The sequence below is a fragment of the Rhinoraja longicauda genome, chromosome 7 (assembly GCF_053455715.1).
Source record: "Rhinoraja longicauda isolate Sanriku21f chromosome 7, sRhiLon1.1, whole genome shotgun sequence".
NCBI lineage: Eukaryota > Metazoa > Chordata > Chondrichthyes > Rajiformes > Arhynchobatidae > Rhinoraja > Rhinoraja longicauda.
Genome location: NC_135959.1, coordinates 16,967,485 through 16,987,913, shown reverse-complemented (window position 1 = coordinate 16,987,913; position 20,429 = coordinate 16,967,485). Strand labels below are relative to the sequence as shown.

Below are 20,429 nucleotides of genomic sequence, written 5' to 3'. Positions count from 1 at the left end.
ATAAATAGTCATCAAAAACACACCAGAAGTTGCTCGAGAATATTGATGTGAACTACTTCTTTCCTCTGCACCAAAAGCAAAAGGAAAACGCTAGAAATCTGAAATAAGAGCAGAACATGCTGGAAAGACTCACCAGCAAAGCCAACATCTATAAAGATAGAAACAGAGTTCTGTTTCAGGTTGATAACCTGCATGATGAATACAGTTCATCAACTTGAAATGTTCACTCTTTCTCTCTACTGTTCAACCTGTTGACAATTTTAGGCACTTTCTTATCCCTTCCCAATGCTACGTCTTAAACTCTCTCACTGCTTGGATTCCTTGAGGCATTGGAAACATTCCATCAGTTGTGGGCAATATAATGCCTTTAGACTGTGCAAGTAATTATCCACCAAGCCAGGCATTCATGTGTCTTGTTTTCAGCGAATGGAGCTTTAAGTGAGAAAATAATTTCTTGTCCACCATTAAATCGAGAGACTTGTGCTAAGGCCAACCAATTTATCAATGTTACAAACAAAATATTTAAGAAAACCAAAGCTTAACAGGATGGAGCTCCCTGATACCTTGCAGAAGTCATCAACTGCTGATCTAATTAATCAAATGTGAACAATTCAGTGGTATTACATTATGAGCATGTTGCAAATAAAAATTAGGCCATCAAACAGTAATTGGAATACAAAAATATAAGAATTATTATCAAAGGGAAAATGTTCTTCCATTTTACACAAGAGGCTGCAAAGCCTATGTTCACCCATAGCACCAGGCCTGCTACATCATCTCTCTGGTTCTAATTCCAAACAGTCCATCGCTGTATAAAAGACAAACCACACTTACTCTCCACTTGCAAGTATCCCTATTGGAAGTTTACAGATGATAAAGGATTTTTTGAACTGCTGTATGTAGAAAACATTAAAGCCAATGTGCACAAAAGGCCTTCCCACAAAATCGCTGACCAGTTAATCTATAAAAGGGTTTTGGAAAACTTTCTCTCATGATAACTTGTTGACCACAAAAATTAGAACCAAATGACTACTTACAGGCAAGATCACCTTCGCGTCTCAGTCTTGACATATTGCGAGAGATAGAGCCAGGAAGGCCTTTTGAGGTAGGTAACGATGAAGGTTGAGCAGCAGACAATGCCCAGGCAAGCCGTGATCCTAACTGCTGCCTCATTGTATCTGCTGTTGCCGTAGATTGGTATGTTTGTCTGGCAATGAAAACAAATGACAAATTACATTTTTGAAATAATTTGACCTGTTTAAAGCATGTCATTTATTTTCTAGTAATTTATAGGTAGCTTGGAATGCACAGAAGTCAGCACAGAAAACTTGGTCAAAACAACTGAATGACCACATTACCAGATTTATAACGACACTATTTCAGAAACTGGGAGTTGAGTGGGTATCCTGTGCTGTAATGTCTATCAAAATGAACTCCAGCTATTTATCCAGGCAGAACTGACAGCATCTCTCAGTCCTACGACCGCCATCACCAAGACCAGGAGATGCATGGAAACAACACCACCTGCAGGTTCTCCTCTACGTCACAGATGATCTTGACTTCCATTGCATCTGACTCTAAATCCTGCAATTCCTTGCCCATCAGCAATTTTAGAGTACTTTCACTAGACTACAGCAGTTCAAGGCAGCAGTTTACAATCACCTTCTCAAAGGTAATGGGAGTCATCAAATGCTGGCCTTGTCAGTAAAGCCCAATACAAACAATGAATACATTTTCAAAAACTGCTGTTCCCGCCCAGACATGTTCCCCAAAATACAATGAAAAAGTGGAAAAATGTGTCACCTAGGATCATCATGCCGTCCGCAGCTTGCTTTACTTGTTTGAGGCTAGAAAATGCTGGAAATACTCAGCCGTTCAGGTGGCACCTGTGGAAAGAGAAACAGAGTTAACATTTCAGGTCTGAGAAGAATCTTGGATCTGAAACTTTAACTCTTTTTCTCTTTCCACAGATTCTGCCTGACTCGCTGAGTGTTTCCATCATTTTGTGTTTGTATTTCAGATTTACAAATTGAGATTTTTTAACCGTTTTGTTTATAAGGATGCTGTCAGGGATGATATTAGACCCGATAATGTTTGAACAAAGGACTCTAAGTTAAAATTTAGTCGAACAGCATTAAATTGTTAAGTTTGATCAGAGTGAACAGTAAGAACATACTTCTACAGCAGGGAGGTCAAACATATGGTAAATAAATGTACGGTAATTGTCTGGATTTCAACAGAATTATGAGAAAAAACAAAATACCCAGTGGTGTTGCAGACCTCCCAACATTTGAGTTTACATATTCAGAAATTTGATGTCCAAAATTCAGAATTTTACATCAAAATTCATAATATGGCGCATAATGCAACTTTTCAGCAAAATAAAGTATGCACGCCAAATGCGCGTACGGGTTGCGCTACATTCATGTGTGAAAAACGACTATTATTTCCAACAGTCCGTAGTTCTTGGACTATGTCAGGCCTATCATGAGTATATTCTGCTATTTATAGAAAGGTTATTGAACAGAAATACATTTTACAACACAAAGATTATTTTGTTTTGTTTTCTCTATTTTGATTTTTCCTTACACAAAATGTATGACTAAGTTTCAAAAGAAAGAGTTTCAAATGCACATACCTAATTTCATTGAAGACATACTTGCTCCAGTGGTCTTCAACAGCAAATCACAACAGTCCATGTCCCCCCCACTCCTCCTCACTGACCCCACCTCCACTACCCACCCCCACTCTACACCCACTCCCGACGCCCCTCCCCCCGTTCCCCCCGACTGCCGCCCTTCCCCCACTCCCGACTCCTACCCCCCTCCCGACTCCCACCCCCCCACTCCCGCCTACTCCCCTACCCTTCGCCCCCACTCCCACCCTCCCCACCTTTTCCCCCCACCTCCACTCCCCCTCCCCATCCTCTCCCACTCCCCTCCCACCCCCACTCCCCTCCCACCCCCACTCCCTTCATCCACCACCCCGACCCCCACTCCCCTCTCAACATCAACGGGCCTCGCGCAATGCAGCAAGGCGAGTCCAGCGGCAAGGTGAGTCGGGGCCAACGGTGAGGCGAGTCGGGGCCAGAGGCGAGGCAAGTCGGGGCCAGCGGCAATGCAAGGCCGTGCCAGCGGCGAGGTGAGGCCGGGCCAGCGGAGTGAGGCGAGGTATGTGTTTTGCGGAAAAATGTGAGGTGAAATCGGGATGGCGGAAATAAAATAAGAAAGCGGAAACTTTCCGCCAAATTGTGACTAAAAATGAACACAATGCTCCAAATGCAGCCTCATCAACATGTTGTGCAACTGTAGAATAACATCTCAACTCCTATATAGTACCATGAAGGCCAATGTATCGAAAGCCTTCTCGACCAACCAACGTGGTCGTCACTTTCAAGGAACTATGTACCTCCACTCCTAGGTCCCTCTGCACTACAACACTCCCTAGGTCCATACCATTCCCTGTGAAGGTCCTGCCCTAGGTTGACTTCCCAAAATGCAACACCTCGCACTTATCTGCATCAAAGGCCATTAACCATTCCTCAGCCCACTTGCTCAAACTGATCAAGATCCTGCTGCAATTTTTCACAATCTACAATACCGCCCATTTCAGTGTCATCTAGTGTATTTGCATGGACAGCCAACAAAGAATTTTAAACTTTGAATTCTGAGTCAGCAGGGAATGCCCTTCGCTCCAGAGACATTCAAGTGAAATCTGAAAAAGCAACAAATTGGAGTTGCGTCTGTACAAGGAAAATACAACTCAAGTCATACGCAGCTGCCTCCACTGCATCAGAAACTATCCCAAAGTAATGCAATAATTTTACATTCATTTTACCTTTAAGTTAGAGAACAGAAGACTACTTACCCTGGTAATAAGGACTGAGGGGTTGGAGTTGGTCCATTTAACCCATATATACCAATGCTACCAACTCCACTACTTCCCATGCTGCCAGCACTTTGAGAGGAAGGAGCTCTGTCAGTATAAGTTAAAGGGAGAGACTGTGGTCTGGAGTAGTAGTAAGGAGTAGAATGCGCATCCCTTGGCAATGCTTGCGCAAATAATGCTGCATAATTAGCAACCTGGAAAAGCACAAGAAGGAAGCTCAGATAACGAATATAAAACATATTTTAAAGTCTATTTAAATCCAACAACAAAAGCTATTACACATCTCAGTACTTGAAACTTACAATAAATATTTGTGTACTGTAAACCCTCATTTTAACAGACCCCTTTATAGGGGATTTCGATTTTAGTGGACAGTGCAGCACGGTGGCGCAGTGGTAGAGTTGCTGCCTTACAGTCCTTGCAGCACCAGAGACCCGGGTTCGGTTTCCTCCCACATTCCAAATACATACAGGTTTGTAGGTTAATTGGCTTGTTATGTGTAAATTGTCCCTAGTGTGTGTTAATGTGTGCGGACACGGTGGGCCGAAGGGCCCGTTTTCGCGCTGAATCTCTAAAACAAAAAAAACTAAAAGAAAAACCTGCCAATGCAACCCCTGGCTCACACTGGCCTCTGACACCGACCAGATTACAAGGAGCACCAGCAAGCCCTTCTTCACTCAGTGCATAATCTGTTTGACGCAGCTGTTGCTGCAGCTCACGTTGTAGCCCTTGGGGACAACGCTTTCTTCAGGCCACCGCCAGGACACACTTGGTCACAGTGGGCCTCCCTGGCTCTCACCAGCTGCCACTTCTTCGCTTTGATCATTGCTTTGTCGGCTCTCCTCCTGCTTCTCTGGTCGCTCTGTCCACTAGGCCTCCCCCCCCCCCCCCCGGTCCCCCGGAGTTTACCAACGTACTCCACCCTGGAAGATGTTGGCAGTGGAGCAGACAAAGAGATGGCCAATAGGAAGAAGCGGCAGCAGTTAAGGGGGGGTGGGGGAGCCCCACAAAAGGCTGATGGCCAGGGGTTACAACGTGAGGCGAAACAACACGGGACCATGTGGTAGCTGGTGAAGAAGGGCTCACTGGTGCAGACCAGAACCATTGGGGCCAATTTATAAGGTGAAACGACACAAACTGCTGGAGCAACTTAACAGACTGATTCAGTCTGAAAAAGGGTCCCGATATCAGATATCCATGTCCTCTAGAGATGCTACCTGAGAATGGGTTACTCCAGCACTTTGTGTCCTTTTGTGTGTTAACCATCATCCACAGTTCTTTGTTTCAACTACATACAATGATAATACCTTACTCGGTAACAGTGAACAATTGGCATTAACAGATACCATTCCCTCCCTACTCTGGTCCGTTATAATAAGGGTTTACTGTAATATTAACTAGCTAGCAATATCCTCTATTAAGGTGGCTTAGGAATAGCTTTCAAGTCCTACCCAAGAGCAGCAAACCACAACTACACACGGAGCATACGTTTGACAAATGTTAGTTCATTTTTTTAAAAGACGTTACCCAGCGCCTTCAAAACAGGTGTTCTACTTTGGGTTGAGGAAGAGAATACAGAGACAGAAAGCATTGAAAATCCCGCTGCAAACCAACAAGGTCACAAAACACATCACAACTTTGATTTTTAGTAATTAGAACCAAATAGAAAAAAAACAAGTGTTTCTATTAAACTTGCAAAAAAATATATATTGGATCAAGCCTGTACTATGATCAATAGTTTCAGTTTCCACATTACAGTCAGGCTAAACCAGTATCGTAGGAGGAGCATAAAACAATATTATCAGAACCAATCAGGAAAAATTAAACATTCAATAATTCTTCCCTTGATACCTTGCTCAGGGGTTTACGTGGATCCTCACTGAGGCTGAGCAGGAGATAGAGTACAGCCCATCTGTTTTTGATTATACCCTATATGTGAGGAAAACATAGTTATGATCTCAAATCATATCTCCACAATTATAATACAATACGAAGCATGTGATCGTAAAAGATGAAAAAAAAAGCAGAATTATTTAGACAAGCACAGATAGTTAAAGGCGATTTTCTACATGCTGAAAATGCATCATTATGACAATTCATTCACCCAAGGTACCAATAGCTCTTTACACATTCAAGGGGTATGGGGGTGATCAGTGGAATTTAAAAAAACCACCAGCAGCTTGTGTTTGATAAGTTGGCTAGGGAAGTGGGGCATGATAGGGAGGAGGGAAATATGTAGCCACGCAAAATTCATAAACACAAGGATAAACAGTATTGATTGAAGACAAGGATAGGCAAGAATTACATTACTCTTTTGGGTAACAGAAACCTGATATCTAGTTTTTGAATTAACTTACCCAGTTAATAGTAGAAGGAAAATTGTGGAATCAATCCATGATCGACAGGCAAGGCAAATGAACTCAGGGCATGGATGGGTGAGGGGAACTAGGGTATCATAGCCATTCCAGAAACATGGCCAACTGAGGGACAGGACTGGCCTTAATGTGCTAGGGTACAGATGTTACAGGGATCAATGGTGAAAGAGAGGAGGGAGAGTTGCATTTTTGATTAAATAGGAAATCATTTCAGTAGTCCGAGATGACATTAGTGAGGGATCATCCAAAGAGGTGGGCAAAGGGACCTCCAGCAGTGGGAGGCCTTAAAAAGTGAAATAGCCAAAGTTCAAGGTCTGCATGTTCCAGTTAAAGTGAAGGTCAGGGCTGGTAGAAGAAACCCTGGATAACAAAAGATATTGAAACTCTGCTCAAAACAAAGGAGACATGGTATAGGTACAAGCGGCACGGTACATGGTATAGGGCGGCACGGTAGCGCAGCGGTAGAGTTGCTGCTTTACAGCGAATGCAGCGCCGGAGACTCAGGTTCGATCCTGACTACGGGTGCTGCACTGTAAGGAATTTGTACGTTCTCCCCGTGACCTGCGTGGGTTTTCTCCGAGATCTTCGGTTTCCTCCCACACTCCAAAGACGTACAGGTATGTAGGTTAATTGGCTGGGTAAATGTAAAAATTGTCCCTAGTGGGTGTAGGATAGTGTTAGTGTACGGGGATCGCTGGGCGGCACGGACTTGGTGGGCCGAAAAGGCCTGTTTCCGGCTGTATATATATGATATGATATGATAAGCAGTTGGGATCAAGTGAATACCTGCATGATTATAAGGCACACAGTATACTTCAGGAAATCAGGAGGGCCAAAGGGGGATATGCTTAGCAGACATGATTAAGGAAAATCCAAGGAGTTTTTATGTACAGTAAGGGAAAAAGAATAACAACGGAGCGAATAAGACCCCTCATCTATGTTGGAGCTGCAAGAAATGGCTAAGGCTTCAATGAATATCACTCCTCTGTTTTGACGATGAAGACAGACATTAAGACTAGGGAACTCAGGCAAGTTAATGAGGATGTTCTGAGGACAGAGTCAAGAATGTGCTTGACGTCCAAAAACACATGAAGGTAGATCAATCTGTGGGGCTTGACAGGTATACCCAAGAACACCATTGGGAGCTTGGGAAGAAATTGCGGGAGCCCTGTCAGAGATATATGCATAATCGCTAGCAACGGGTGAGGTCCCAAAAGACGGGTGAGGTTGGCTAATGTTACGCTTTTATTTAAGGATTGGTTGCAAAGTAAAAAACTTGGAATTATAGACCATTTAATATTCCAACAGACATCCTTTTCCTTTTTGTTTTCCTATCAATTAGAAACAGTGGGTCAGGAAAGAATCACCTTTTACATACTCGCTGGCACCTTGACTCATTTGGGTCCCTATCCAGAGTCCCTCTTAGCCATTAGTCTTAGTCAAACATGAGTAGAAATGGCAGAGTACATATTTATAGGTGTAATTCCCCACGTATCTAATCTCAAAATTCAAAAAGAGTTGTAACATCGGGAGTTAGATTTACATGCACAGAAAAAGGAGCTATGACTTTTATTTTTCTTCCATCAAACTTTATTTTTTCTTACCTGCGATTGCAGCTTACGATGAAGTTCTGAAAATAAAGCTGCATCTGCCTCCCTTCTCTGCCTCACCACTGCAAAAGAAAGCATTAGAAAAGATAGCATGAGCACAATAAGAGTTTCACATTCAAGTCTATACACCAGTAAAGCCATGTATCCCACTTCAATTCTGTGAAGAAATGTGGATTTTCAAGAAGTTATCCACATTTCACTGACTCAAAAACTAAGATTTGTGAAGAAATTTGATGGAAAGTAACAAGCATTGTGATTTCAGTTGAAGTGAACATTTTTTTCTCTTCTTCCTACTATGTATAACACAGATATTTTTCTACGTTACAGAGTTGGAAAGAGAACAAACTTACTTTCTTTCTTGATTTTTTCAGCCACAAGAAATTCATCCCGCTCCACAGTGGGGGCAAAATTGCTTCCAATAACTCGCACAGCATACTGAAACTGCTGAGCAACATCAGCTGTGAACACAATTAGAGACAATTTCAGATACACGGGTCTGATAAGAACTTAAATCCTGGCCAAAAAAAATCAAAGATATAAAGATCCTAATCAGAGTCTGAATGATACAGATTGTAATGCATTTTGTGTCCTTTATATTTTACATTAAGCATCATAATACCAAGTTGAGTTTTTTTTTTAATGCTATCAGTTAGCAAATGTTCTTAGATAATAAAAACATTTTGGAAAGGGAATACAGAAGGAAAAAAACTTTGGGTGTAGATTCCCAATGTTTACCCACTCAAATAAAGCAGTTTACATCCTCACTTTCATCTCAAAACCATTAATATTTCCGCACGTGAAATAGCGGAATCAAGGGGTATGGGGAAAAGGCAGGAACAGGGTACTGATTGTGGATGATCAGCCATGATCACATTGAATGGCGGTGCTGGCTCGAAGGGCCTACCCCTGCAACTATTATCTATGTATGTATCTAACTCCATTTGGATCTACTTTGAGTTGCATATATGCTCTTAACTACATCATTGCAAAATTTGATTATGTCTCCTTTTTAATCCACTTAGCTCATGCATTTAGTATTTACAGAACAATGCTACCAACTATGGGTTTTAAATGAACTATGAATTGTTTTCATGGTCACCAGAATAACTCCCATTCAATACTATCCCCATACTTTTGAGATTAAATACCTTCATTTTGTTACAGCACCTCTTTTATAGAAACATCAAACATTTAAAAAAAAATCCACCAGCACAATATTAGCAGGCTTTTGTTTTCTTAATTGCAATAATTTTAACTCTTCATCCACTCTCACCTATCAGTCTGTGACCTCTTGTACTGTTACAGTGATGCCCAATGAAACTTGAGGAAACGCACCTAATTTTACAACTGGGCAATGTCGCCTTTTGGACTCGATAGCAGATTTGCAGATGATACTAAGCTGGGGGGTAGTGTGAATTGTGAGGAAGATGCAATAAGGCTGCAGGGTGACTTGGACAGGTTGTGTGAGTGGGCGGATACATGGCAGATGCAGTTTAATGTAGATAAGTGTGAGGTTATTCACTTTGGAAGTAAGAATAGAAAGGCAGATTATTATCTGAATGGTGTCAAGTTAGGAGGAGGGGGAGTTCAACGAGATCTGGGTGTCCTAGTGCATCAGTCAATGAAAGGAAGCATGCAGGTACAGCAGGCAGTGAAGAAAGCCAATGGAATGTTGGCCTTCGTAACAAGAGGAGTTGAGTATAGGAGCAAAGAGGTCCTTCTACAGTTGTACCGGGCCCTGGTGAGACCACACCTGGAGTACTGTGTGCAGTTTTGGTCTCCAAATTTGAGGAAGGATATTCTTGCTATGGAGGGCGTGCAGCGTAGGTTCACTAGGTTAATTCCCGGAATGGCGGGACTGTCGTATGTTGAAAGGCTGGAGCGATTGGGCTTGTATACACTGGAATTTAGAAGGATGAGGGGGGATCTTATTGAAACATATAAGATAATTAGGGGATTGGACACATTAGAGGCAGGAAACATGTTCCCAATGTTGGGGGAATCCAGAACAAGGGGCCACAGTTTAAGAATAAGGGGTAGGCCATTTAGAACGGAGATGAGGAAGAGCTTTTTCAGTCAGAGAGTGGTGAAGGTGTGGAATTCTCTGCCTTAGAAGGCAGTGGAGGCCAGTTCGTTGGATGCTTTCAAGAGAGAGCTGGATAGAGCTCTTAAGGATAGCGGAGTGAGGGGGTATGGGGAGAAGGCAGGAACGGGGTACTGATTGAGAGTGATCAGCCATGATCGCATTGAATGGCGGTGCTGGCTCGAAGGGCTGAATGGCCTACTCCTGCACCTATTGTCTATTGTCTATTGATAGTGATTTCAAATAACTTGATTTCTAGGTCTGTATAAGTCATCCATATTAGCTCAGGTTTCATTTCTCTCTCAGGGTGGAAGATATGTTCAGGCTGATCAGCCGGGCTTGTGCTCCTGCTGCGAATTTCACAACTGCCACATTTGTCTGGGTTCTTTGTCTATATCACCCTCTCACCCATTAACCAGTTAGGTTTGCTGTTTATTGATTTTCCCATTACCTTCTCAGAGACACCCACCATCCCTCCTGCAGCTTAACAAGCTTATTTTATCTCCTTTCCAATTCTGGCAATGGATTTTGGACCTGAAAAGTTGACTATTGTTTCTCTTCTCAAAATTGCGGCCTGACCTGTTAAGTATATCCAGGATTTTCTGTTTTCGTTTTATCCTGTACTCTCGTTGCTTTCAGCTTTCCTTCCAAATGTTATTCAATAGGGAGGAATATAGAATTATCAGCTGACAGTGGTCAGTAAATGAGTACTGTGTTTACAAACATGTTTTGCTGCTGCAAGTAAGAATTTCATTGTTCCGTTTCAGTACATATGACAATTAAACACTCTTGATGCTTGACATCAGAGAAAGTTGAGTTTAACCCTTCTTACCAACATATTATTGTACTGCAAACTCGACAACAAGGGTTCCCAACCAGGGGGTAAATTTGTTGATTCTGGATTTGTACATATTGACTGACTACATTTGGTTCTGGTATACCGGTATCTTTTCATCATTAGTTGTTCTTAAATAAGTGCAATAACTTTGTTATGTGCTATTATTCTTGTTACTTGAACTTAAAATAATAATGTTAAAAACAGTATTTTTAAATTTCCCCTTTGTCGGTTGCTTTATTATGGTAGAAGTGTAATCTCAAATTACTGAACAAAACAGGGTGGGGGGTAAATTTACTTTCAAAAAGTTGCAAAGGGGTAAACGGGACGAAAAAGGTTGGGAACCCCTGCTCTACAACGTAAGCTCAGGCAGTGGGCCAAGTTCTACTTAGGACTACGATGGAGGGATCTGACACATTGTGTGTATGGTATAACAATAAGGATGAGTGCCAGTTTTTTTTCTTGACTATTCTGTGGGACTGATCTCCTAACTTTGACACTAATCCCCAAATGAGGATGCTGGAAAACAAGGACTTCAAAGGACACTTTGCCATATCCAAATTGGAGTTCAGGTTGTTTTACGTCCTTGTTTTCTTTTCTGTTTTGACATAAATGTTATGATACAATTCGATGATAATTAGTCATAGAATTTGTTGCCAGGACTGGAATTAAATGGAGATTGAACATGCTGGGACTTTATTCTGTGGAATGTGTATGACTGAGGGGTGATCTTATGGGTGTCTAAAGTTATGAGGGACTTTTTGAGAATGCACACAACCTTTTTCCTGGGATTAGGGAATATATATAATGAGTTGTCAGAGGAAGTAATCGAGCTAAGCCCGATAACAATATAAAAAAAAACACTTGGACAGGTACTTGAATAGGAAAGCTATAGAGAAATATGATTCAAACACAGACAAATGGGACTAGCATAGGTGGGTATCTTGGTCAGCATGGATGAGTTCGGCCAAAAGGCCTGTTTTCAAGCTGCATGACTCCATGACTAATTATACCGCACGGAAATAAGCCTTTAGCCCAATTTGTCCAGGCAGATCACTTGAGCACTACTTGAGCTCATGTTATTTGCCTGCATTTCTCTACACCTTTTCTATCCATATACTTGTCTAAATGTCTTTTACACACTGTAATTATATCCACCTGTACAGCTTCCTCTGACAACTCATTACGTACCCACCACCCCGAGTCAAAAGGTTGCCTTTTAAATTTTTCCTCTCTCACCTTAAACCTATGCCCTCTGGTTTTAGACTGTTACCTGAAAAAAAACGGACTATTTAACTTATTTATACATCGCATGAATTTATATACATCTATAAGGTCACCTCTCAACCAGGGGGAGGAAAGTCTCAGCCTATCCAGTGTCTCCTTATCAGTAAGATGACAAACAGTAACGGACCCAGCCCCAATCCCTAAGTCACACCACTCATCACCGCACCATTTCCAGCTTAATGACATCCTTCCTAAAGCTAGATCAGAACAACAACGGCATCACTACGTTGTGTACTGTTGGAATATCATGTCCCAACTCCTGTAATCAACAAAATGAAAGCAAAAATGCACATCGCCGCCTTCATAATCTCCAATGTCTTTGTTGTTATAATATAGATCCTGATGTAGTCTCAGATAACCCTGAGAGACTATTGCAAAGGGTAGTTAAAACTCCACCAGATTAAGCCTGGAAGCATATTAGACTAAATCATCAACAAGATTAGGTTTAATAATTGAGAACTGTCAGGATAACCATTACTGAGTTTTCTTTTCTTCTATATTAATTTTAAATCTAAGTTGACATAACAGGAATTAGGTCACTTCTCTGGATTGTTAACCTAGGTCATTAAAAGTTTAAAAAATTGTGTTACAAAAGAAATACGTGTAAATTAACCAGTGCAGATGATTTAATGATGTTGTCTCTGGTACAATATTTCTCAAAGCACCAGGAATAACTGCTCTGTTCTTACCAAAGCAGCATGGGGTCCTTTATGCCCTCAGCAAGTAGATCAGGCAACAGTTTGACATCTCACGTGAAAGATCGTTGACAGTACAGTTTACTCCCTGTAGTGCGCTCAAGGGATAACAATCTCATCTCTTAAATGGATTTGAACCTACAATATGCTACAATTGCTGTCCCCTGAAATGTTTTTGTCACGATAACATGGCAAAATAACCCCTTCATCCCCAGTGCCAGATGCAACTAAAAGCAAAACATGTTGAGTCAGAAACAACACCAATTCATTCCAGTCTCCTCCACTCCCTCCCTTCGCCAGAGACTTTCGGTCTCCTCAGTGGGTGTCCGCAGCAACCGGTTCCACGCCTCGATACCACTCACCCTCGTTGCGGCCAAGGATCCGGCAACACAGGCTCTGCAGCAGCAGGTTCGGCGACTTGTGATCCACGCTCGCCATCACTCCGCCGCCTAACGGTTCTCCCGCTCCGGCAGCGCCATTTTTTTTCGGAGCCCGCGAACTCTGGTGGAAATTTGCATTTCCGCTTCCGGAGGCCGCCCCGCAACTGCAGGGCCGGGGGGAACGCACGCACGGCGTGGGGGGGGCGGGCACGGCGTGGGGGGGACGGGCACGGCGTGGGGGGGACGGGCACGGCGTGGGGGGGACGGGCACGGCGTGGGGGTGGGGGTTGCGCACGGGGTGTCGGGGGCGCGCGCACGACGTGTTGGGGGCGCGCACGGCGTATGAGGGGCGGGCACGGCGTGTGGGGGGCGCGCACTCGTTCAAGGAAATTTAATGTCAGAGGTTCAACGGATTGGAACTGGTCATGGAATAAAAGGAGATGGAAAAACAGAGTCAAGGGGTAAATAAATGTAGAATGCTTCATGCCCGCGAGAGAAAATGCTAGTAAAATGACTCAGACAAGGGTGGTGAATCTGTGGAACCAAGTCTGAAGAAGGGTTTCGACCCGAAACGCCACCCATTCCTTCTCTCCAGAGATGCTGCCTGCCCGGCTGAGTTACTCCAGCTTTTTGTGTCTATCCAAGTTAATAGATATTTTTAAGGCAGAGATAGATAGATTCTTAATAAGTACAGGTGTCAGAGGTTATGGGGAGAAGGCAGGAGAATGGGGTTGAGAGGAAGCGTTGGATCAGCCAGGATTGAATGGCAGAGTAGACCTGATGGGCCAATTCTGTTCCTATCACTTATGAACTAAGTTGTTGGAATTATTAAAATGACTAAATGATTGAATGATACTTTATTATCACATGTGACATGTCACAGTAAAATTCTTTGTTTTGCTTACCGTACAAAAAGTATGCAAAGGGTTGCCATGTAAAGGGTGCTGACAAGGTTACAAAGTGTTCAATGTAGTTCCAATGGTCATTGTTTGTTCTCGCCCCCCCAACCCCCACGCCAGATCCCTCTTTGTTCTCTCGGTGGCACCCACTGCCAGCCAATTTGTTATAATTAGTCCTCTTCACAACCTGAAGACAACTGAAATTGGAGCAACAAAAGGCCTGGTTCCTGGAGCTGCGGCGATAGGACACAAGGGATGGAGATCGAGAGCTTAGTAACATGTTGTTGAGACTGCAACTTCTCCCTCGATATCAGCAAAATGAAGGAGTTGGTCATTGACTTCAGGAAGCGGGTCACAGCCAATTCTGTATCAATGGTGTTGAAGTATAGATGGTTGGGAACTTAAAGTTCTTAAATATAAATATCACCAACAACTTGTCCTGGTCCTACTTTTATGACAAAGAAAGCACATCATTGCTCAGAAGGCTAAGGGAATTTGGCATGTACCCAATGATTCTTACCAAATTCAACAGTGGCACCATCAAAAGTATCATATTGGGATGAATCACAGCATGGTATGACTAGATCCACCGGGTGACGTCAGCAATGGCTGCCTTGCCAACAGCCTGTCCCTTTTTTGTTGTTGGTTTGTATGTGTTGAATGTATGTTTTTAGTGTTCTTTAGCTTGTTTTATGTGGTGGGGTGGGGGGAAGTTGGGGGAAACTTTTTCTAATCTCTTACCTCGAGACCGACTTTGAGAGCTCCACCGCGGGAGCCTGCGGACTTAACATCACGGAGCTCGCGATTCCTGTCGGGAGTCAACTTTGGGGCTCTAACTGCGAGTGCCTGTGCACTTTAACATCGTGGAGCTCGCTGTCTCCGGTTAGAGACTGACTTCGGGAACTCCAAGTGGCAGGAGCTTCGACCGCCCCAACGTGGGAGCTTCGATCGCCCCCTATAGCTCAGGCCCTCACGTCCTGGTAACGTCATCGTAAATATTCTCTGGTTTTAAGAGCTTTGAGGTGAGCTTTGAACCAATATAGAAACCACTAGCTTTTCCACAGAGAGGGCAGGAAGTGCTTGATGGAACATGGGGATGGGTAGTTTGTGAGGAGGTGTGTTCCTATTACATGCACACAAGCTCTCAATGAAATCTTCCATATTCCATCTCCACTTTGAGTAATCATGCGCCACCAAGAGTTGCTGCCTCAAAAAGGCAGCCAGCATCATCAGAGACCCACACCATCCTGGCCTCACTCACATTCCACTCCTGCCATCGGGAAGAAGGTATAGGAGACTGAAAACTGTAACAGCCAGGTTCAGGAACAGCTGCTTCCCTACAACCATCGTGCTATTAAACACTGCAACCTCCAAATAGGCTATGAACTATATAGACTCGGGAACATTATTTTTGACATTGCACGACTATTGTCTATTTGTGTTTCTTTTAATATAAAACATAGCACAAAAAGTAAGGAAATTTGTGTTTGGTAGATTATTTCTTTGTTGTAACTATGTTCCTTGGCAATAAATCTTATACCGTTGGAAAGCCTGTTTATTTCCCTTTTAAATGGTGCCACATTTGTAAGGAACATGCATTTGTGGGATGAGCAGCAGAGCTGAGTATATGGGTTGCGCCCATGAAAAATTTGCCAAATCTTCTCTGCCAATGCCAAACAGCTTATTCTGCTGTTGCTATTGACTCTTGTTTTGAGCTTCTGGTACCCCCAGGTGCTGACAATCAGGTGCCTGATTGGCACCTGATTGGCAGCATCTGTGAGCATGGGCCCTGCTACAGTGGTCAGTAGGTGTCTGCTCCAAGAATCGGCATGCCACGTTTGACTGATCTGGATAGGACCCGTGCGATAGGGCAACTTCAAGCTGGTGTTCCGCAAAACCAAGTTGCGGCATTATTTAGAGTGAGCCCTAGTACCATCTCCAAAGTGAAGGCCAAGTTCCATATAACGGGGGATGTCAGAGACAGGCCGCGAAGTGGGCGTCCCAAGAAGACGACACCCGAAGAAGACCGTTTCATATCATATCATATCATATCATATATATACAGGTTTCCTCACCCTGTCAGCACTTAGGAACCGTAGGCTGTCTTCTACAGATTTGCAGTCAAGGTTTGCAGGACGATATGGCCGACGGCTCTCTGCCCAGACAATTCGGAACAGACTGCACGCAGCCGATCTCCGGTCTCATAGGGCTGCCAGGAGGCCTGCCATGACTGCCCTTCACCGTCAGGCCCATTTGCGCTGGTGTCGGCAACACGTGCACTGGAACCTGAACATGTGGAGGAACGTTATGTTCAGCGATGAGTCCAGATTCTGCCTACGGCAGTTGGATCATAGGGTCAAAGTGTGGAGAAGACGCGGAGAACGCTATGCTGATTGCTGCACCGATAGAGTAACATCTTTTGGTGGAGGAAGTGTGATGGTGTGGGGCGGCATCTCCCTCACTGGAAAAACGAGGCTTGTCATCATTGGAGGCAATCTCAATGCAGAGACATATCGAGATGAGATTCTGCAACCAGTGGCAATCCCATATCTCCACAGTCTGGGACCGAACTCTATCCTCCAAGATGACAATGCTCGCCCCCACAGAGCAGGGTTTCTCAGAGACTACCTCCAGAATTTGGGAGTGGAGAGGATGGAATAGCCTGCCAGCAGTCCTGACCTCAACCCCATTGAACACTTGTGGGATCAGCTTGGGCGTGCTGTTCGTGCCAGAGTGACGAACACAACCACGTTGGCTGACTTGCGACAAATGCTGGTTGAAGAATGGGATGCCATCCCACAACAGTGTGTGACCAGGCTGGTCACCAGCATGAGGAGGAGGTGCCAGGCTGTTGTGGCTGTGTATGGTTCTTCCACACGCTACTGAGGCTCCTGTTTATTAAATGAATAAATTGTTAAATTGCCAATATGTCTTGTTTCTTCAGACTTCAATCATCCAATCCACCAAACAACACCGAACAAGAGTCAATGGCAGAATAAGCTGTTTGACATTGGCAGAGAAGATTTGGCAGATTTTTCATGGGCGCAACCCACATACTCAGCTCTGCTGCTCATCCCACAAATGCATGTTCCTTACAAATGTGGCACCATTTAAAAGGGAAATAAACAGGCTTTCCAACGGTATAAGATTTATTGCCAAGAAGCATTGTTACAACAAAGAAATAACCTACCAAACACAAATTTCCTTACTTTTTGTGCTATGTTTATATTGAACTTTTTAAAATTATGGGTTTTTCAGAGTAATAGGTTCATATATCTGTTGTGCTGCAGCAATTAAGAATTTCATAGTTCTGTTTCGGGACATATGACAATAAAATACTTTTGACTCTTGACTCTCCAATCAACTTGAGCGAGTTCCTGTCTAATACAAATTGTATTTGGCTTCAAAAGAGCAAGGTTAATACAATGGGTTGAATGGTCTTCTGTGTTGTAATGTTCTGTGATTCAATGATTAACACCACCTAAGTGAGCCTCAAAAAGTGTTCAGCCTATGTCCAAAGGCATTAGGCATAAGTCTGATTTTCTCTGCCACAGGCAGAGATTCCACAGATATTCACCCTTAAGATGGGAGCTGGGTAAATCAGTGCCAAAAAACAGCATATAGTTTCTGAGAAAGCAGCAAGACTATGAGTGCAACTGGCTTTACTTACTCATTCTCTCCAGCAACGGAAATAGAACAGTGGGACATCTGTAAACGCCTGTAACTTATGATTGGAGTCAGCAGAGGGCAGAATAGAGCAGAACAAGAAAGCTGTGATGCTTTTACCTGTCATTTACCTGTCTGCTGTTGCATAACCGATCGCAGTGGAATCTTATTTAGGAACTAGCTTCTGTGCAGCTTGGGTAATATTTCAATCTTTGCTCGAGGTTACTTGAACAACTAATCGAAAACTAAAGATACTATTTACTATTTTCCTACTTAAAATGGGTTGTCTTTGCTGTTTCCTCTTGCCTCCAGGTGAATTGTTCAGAAGATTTCTTGTTGTGCAAATCAATTTTTTTTTAAAACATGTATATAAGGTCTAAAATAATAACATATTTTTGGAACCCTAAAAAGAGAAGAAAATAGATCAGCCATGATTGAATGGCGGAGTAGACTTGATGGTCTGAATGGCCTAATTCTGCTGCTGTCACATGAACATTATCAGAAAACCTCTTTATTTTGCAGGTTGTCCTGGAGTTAGAAGGGCTCCAGCGAAATCTGCATATTTTGGACTGTAGAAGCACAATTGCATGAGCAATTGACCTTCACCCTTGCATTTTGGTGATTTGGTATCCCAAATAGTGTCCACCTGTTCTACAGTGTTCTCTCATCAACCTGGATTCTCATGTTTCCTCCTTTCTTCTTTCTCCTCCAACTTTTTTTCTGCATAAAGATGGGAATCATTAAGCAGAAAAATATATGCAGTCTTATCCCACCTTTGAGGAAATTACTTAAACAAGATATTATTTTGAAAGGAGACTCCCAAATGATGCTAAAATCCCAGAAAACAAATAGCAAACTTTGACAAAATGAAATTAGGTTCTCATTTAACCGAAAGGGATTCAGTGCTAAGATCCCAGCAACGGGCTTCCTTGTCTGCTATCTTTTGTTTAATAATGACACAATCATAAGAATTTAGAATTTTATTGCCTTAATCCCCTCATTCACAAGCTAGGTGGGGTAAGTGCTTTTGCTACCCAATTTCACCACCAATGGAGCAGTGATGAGGCATAAAACTTAGCATTCTTCTCTCAATCCCAAATTCATGTCTCCTACAACTTCGTAACACCACAAATTCAATCAAGCCACCAACCCCAACATTGGCTTTATACCCCGACAAATTATTAACATTTCAAAATCTTGTAATGGTGCATTGGTCTGATACTGGATCAACTGAAATTTTCAAGATGAGTCTAATAGAATTTTGTTACTTGAAAGTATTAAAAGAAAGTGAGTAAATGGGCAAAAGAACAATAGTGCTGGAGTAACTGCATGACATGCAGCACCCCTAGTGAACATGGATAGGTGACATGTTGGGTTGAGACCCTTCAGTAAATGGAGTTTGTTTAGTAAATGGAGTTGAGTTGAGTTGCCTATCAGGTATAAAATTAGATTGGGGAATAAGTGAGAACGTACTTTCATTTCAATATTCATGTATGTCTCATATTGAACGTTCTGTGCAAAACAAAGATTTTTTTCTTGGGTCCTTTTCAAGCTTACAAGGATTGTGCACGGAGACATCAACAAAATGACAAATATAATGGATAATAGAAGTCCCAATCAGTCATGAAAAGCATGTAATTGATGCACCACTTCTGGCACATTTTACTTGTGTAATTGCTCATGGAGGAGAAGCATCCTGGTGAGAGATAATTACCAATTCATTACGATAGGTTGTCTACTGAGCACCTGCTGATCCATTTGAGAATCTAAATAATGAAGTGGTCCAAGACACAAGAGTGGTCTCATTAATATTGGTTGTAAGGTGTTATTACAGTATCTACATTATCATAAAATGAGGGTATCATGAGGATAAAATACTCAATATACTGGTACCCACATCATCAACTGAGTAGCACTAAAATGTGATACATTTGTTATATCTCCAGTGTGCAAGTTCTGTGAGAGATCAGAAAATGTATGCTGAATCTCTAGTTTACCATCCCCTGTTTTTTTAAGTCTTCCTTCAAAGTCAATCAACATCTTAATTTGAGGAGTTTAATGCTGTTTTAAAATTAATCTGGAAATATAAAGATAGAATCAATGAAAGGTAACATGAAACTTATAGAGTGACATAAAAATCTAACTTCCTGTCCTTGTCAGTTTGCCCTTTTGCAACTCCTAACCCACATCGTTAACTGCCCTCAGAGGCCTACTAAATCAAGCAGGTGAACAAACTGTTACAAAGACTGACATTGTGGTAATACCTCATGACACTTGTTAGAATGATTCGCGTGCAAAAGTAATCTCAAAGTTTGCTAATAATTGCCAGTCTTGCTCGTGATGCCCATTTCTTGGAAATGGATTAAAATAAATGTCACATAGGTTTAAGGTGAAACGAAGGAAACTCGTTTCTGGAGGAGGTGGTGGAATCAGATATAGTCAGTGTTTAAGAGACATTTTGACAGGCACTAGAATAGGCAAGTCTCAGAATGATACAGATCTAATGTGGGGAAATGGGCTTAATGAAGATGAGTAAAAAGGCCAGCATGGATGTGGTGGGCTGAAGGCCCTGTTTCTGTGCTGCATAACTTTATATGACTCTTTGGTTTTGATAGAGATGGAGAGAGTGAACTTTAAGAAAGGGGTTATATTAAAGATTTAATAAAGTGGTGAACATTTCCTTTATTCTCACAGTGGTCCTATTTCATTCA

At 42.5% G+C, this 20,429-nt stretch overlaps 1 protein-coding gene across 2 annotated transcripts in view; it reads right to left on the bottom strand.

Annotated features, from left to right (window-relative positions):
• Positions 1-13,287, bottom strand: part of tubgcp3 (tubulin gamma complex component 3) — a 63,062-nt gene extending 49,775 nt beyond the window's left edge. Inside the window, exons 1-6 of one of the 2 annotated variants that reach the window (XM_078403001.1) lie at positions 13,136-13,287; positions 8,224-8,331; positions 7,868-7,935; positions 5,740-5,817; positions 3,868-4,082; positions 1,038-1,207 (exon numbers count right to left, since the gene is read on the bottom strand). In XM_078403001.1, the coding sequence (XP_078259127.1) occupies positions 1,038-1,207; positions 3,868-4,082; positions 5,740-5,817; positions 7,868-7,935; positions 8,224-8,331; positions 13,136-13,211 (715 nt within the window). In that variant the 5' untranslated portion in view covers positions 13,212-13,287. Of the gene's footprint in view, positions 1-1,037; positions 1,208-3,867; positions 4,083-5,739; positions 5,818-6,245; positions 6,624-7,867; positions 7,936-8,223; positions 8,332-13,135 lie in introns of those variants that run through there. The other variant, XM_078403002.1, reaches the window with a different exon arrangement.
• Positions 13,288-20,429: the final 7,142 nt, after the last annotated feature.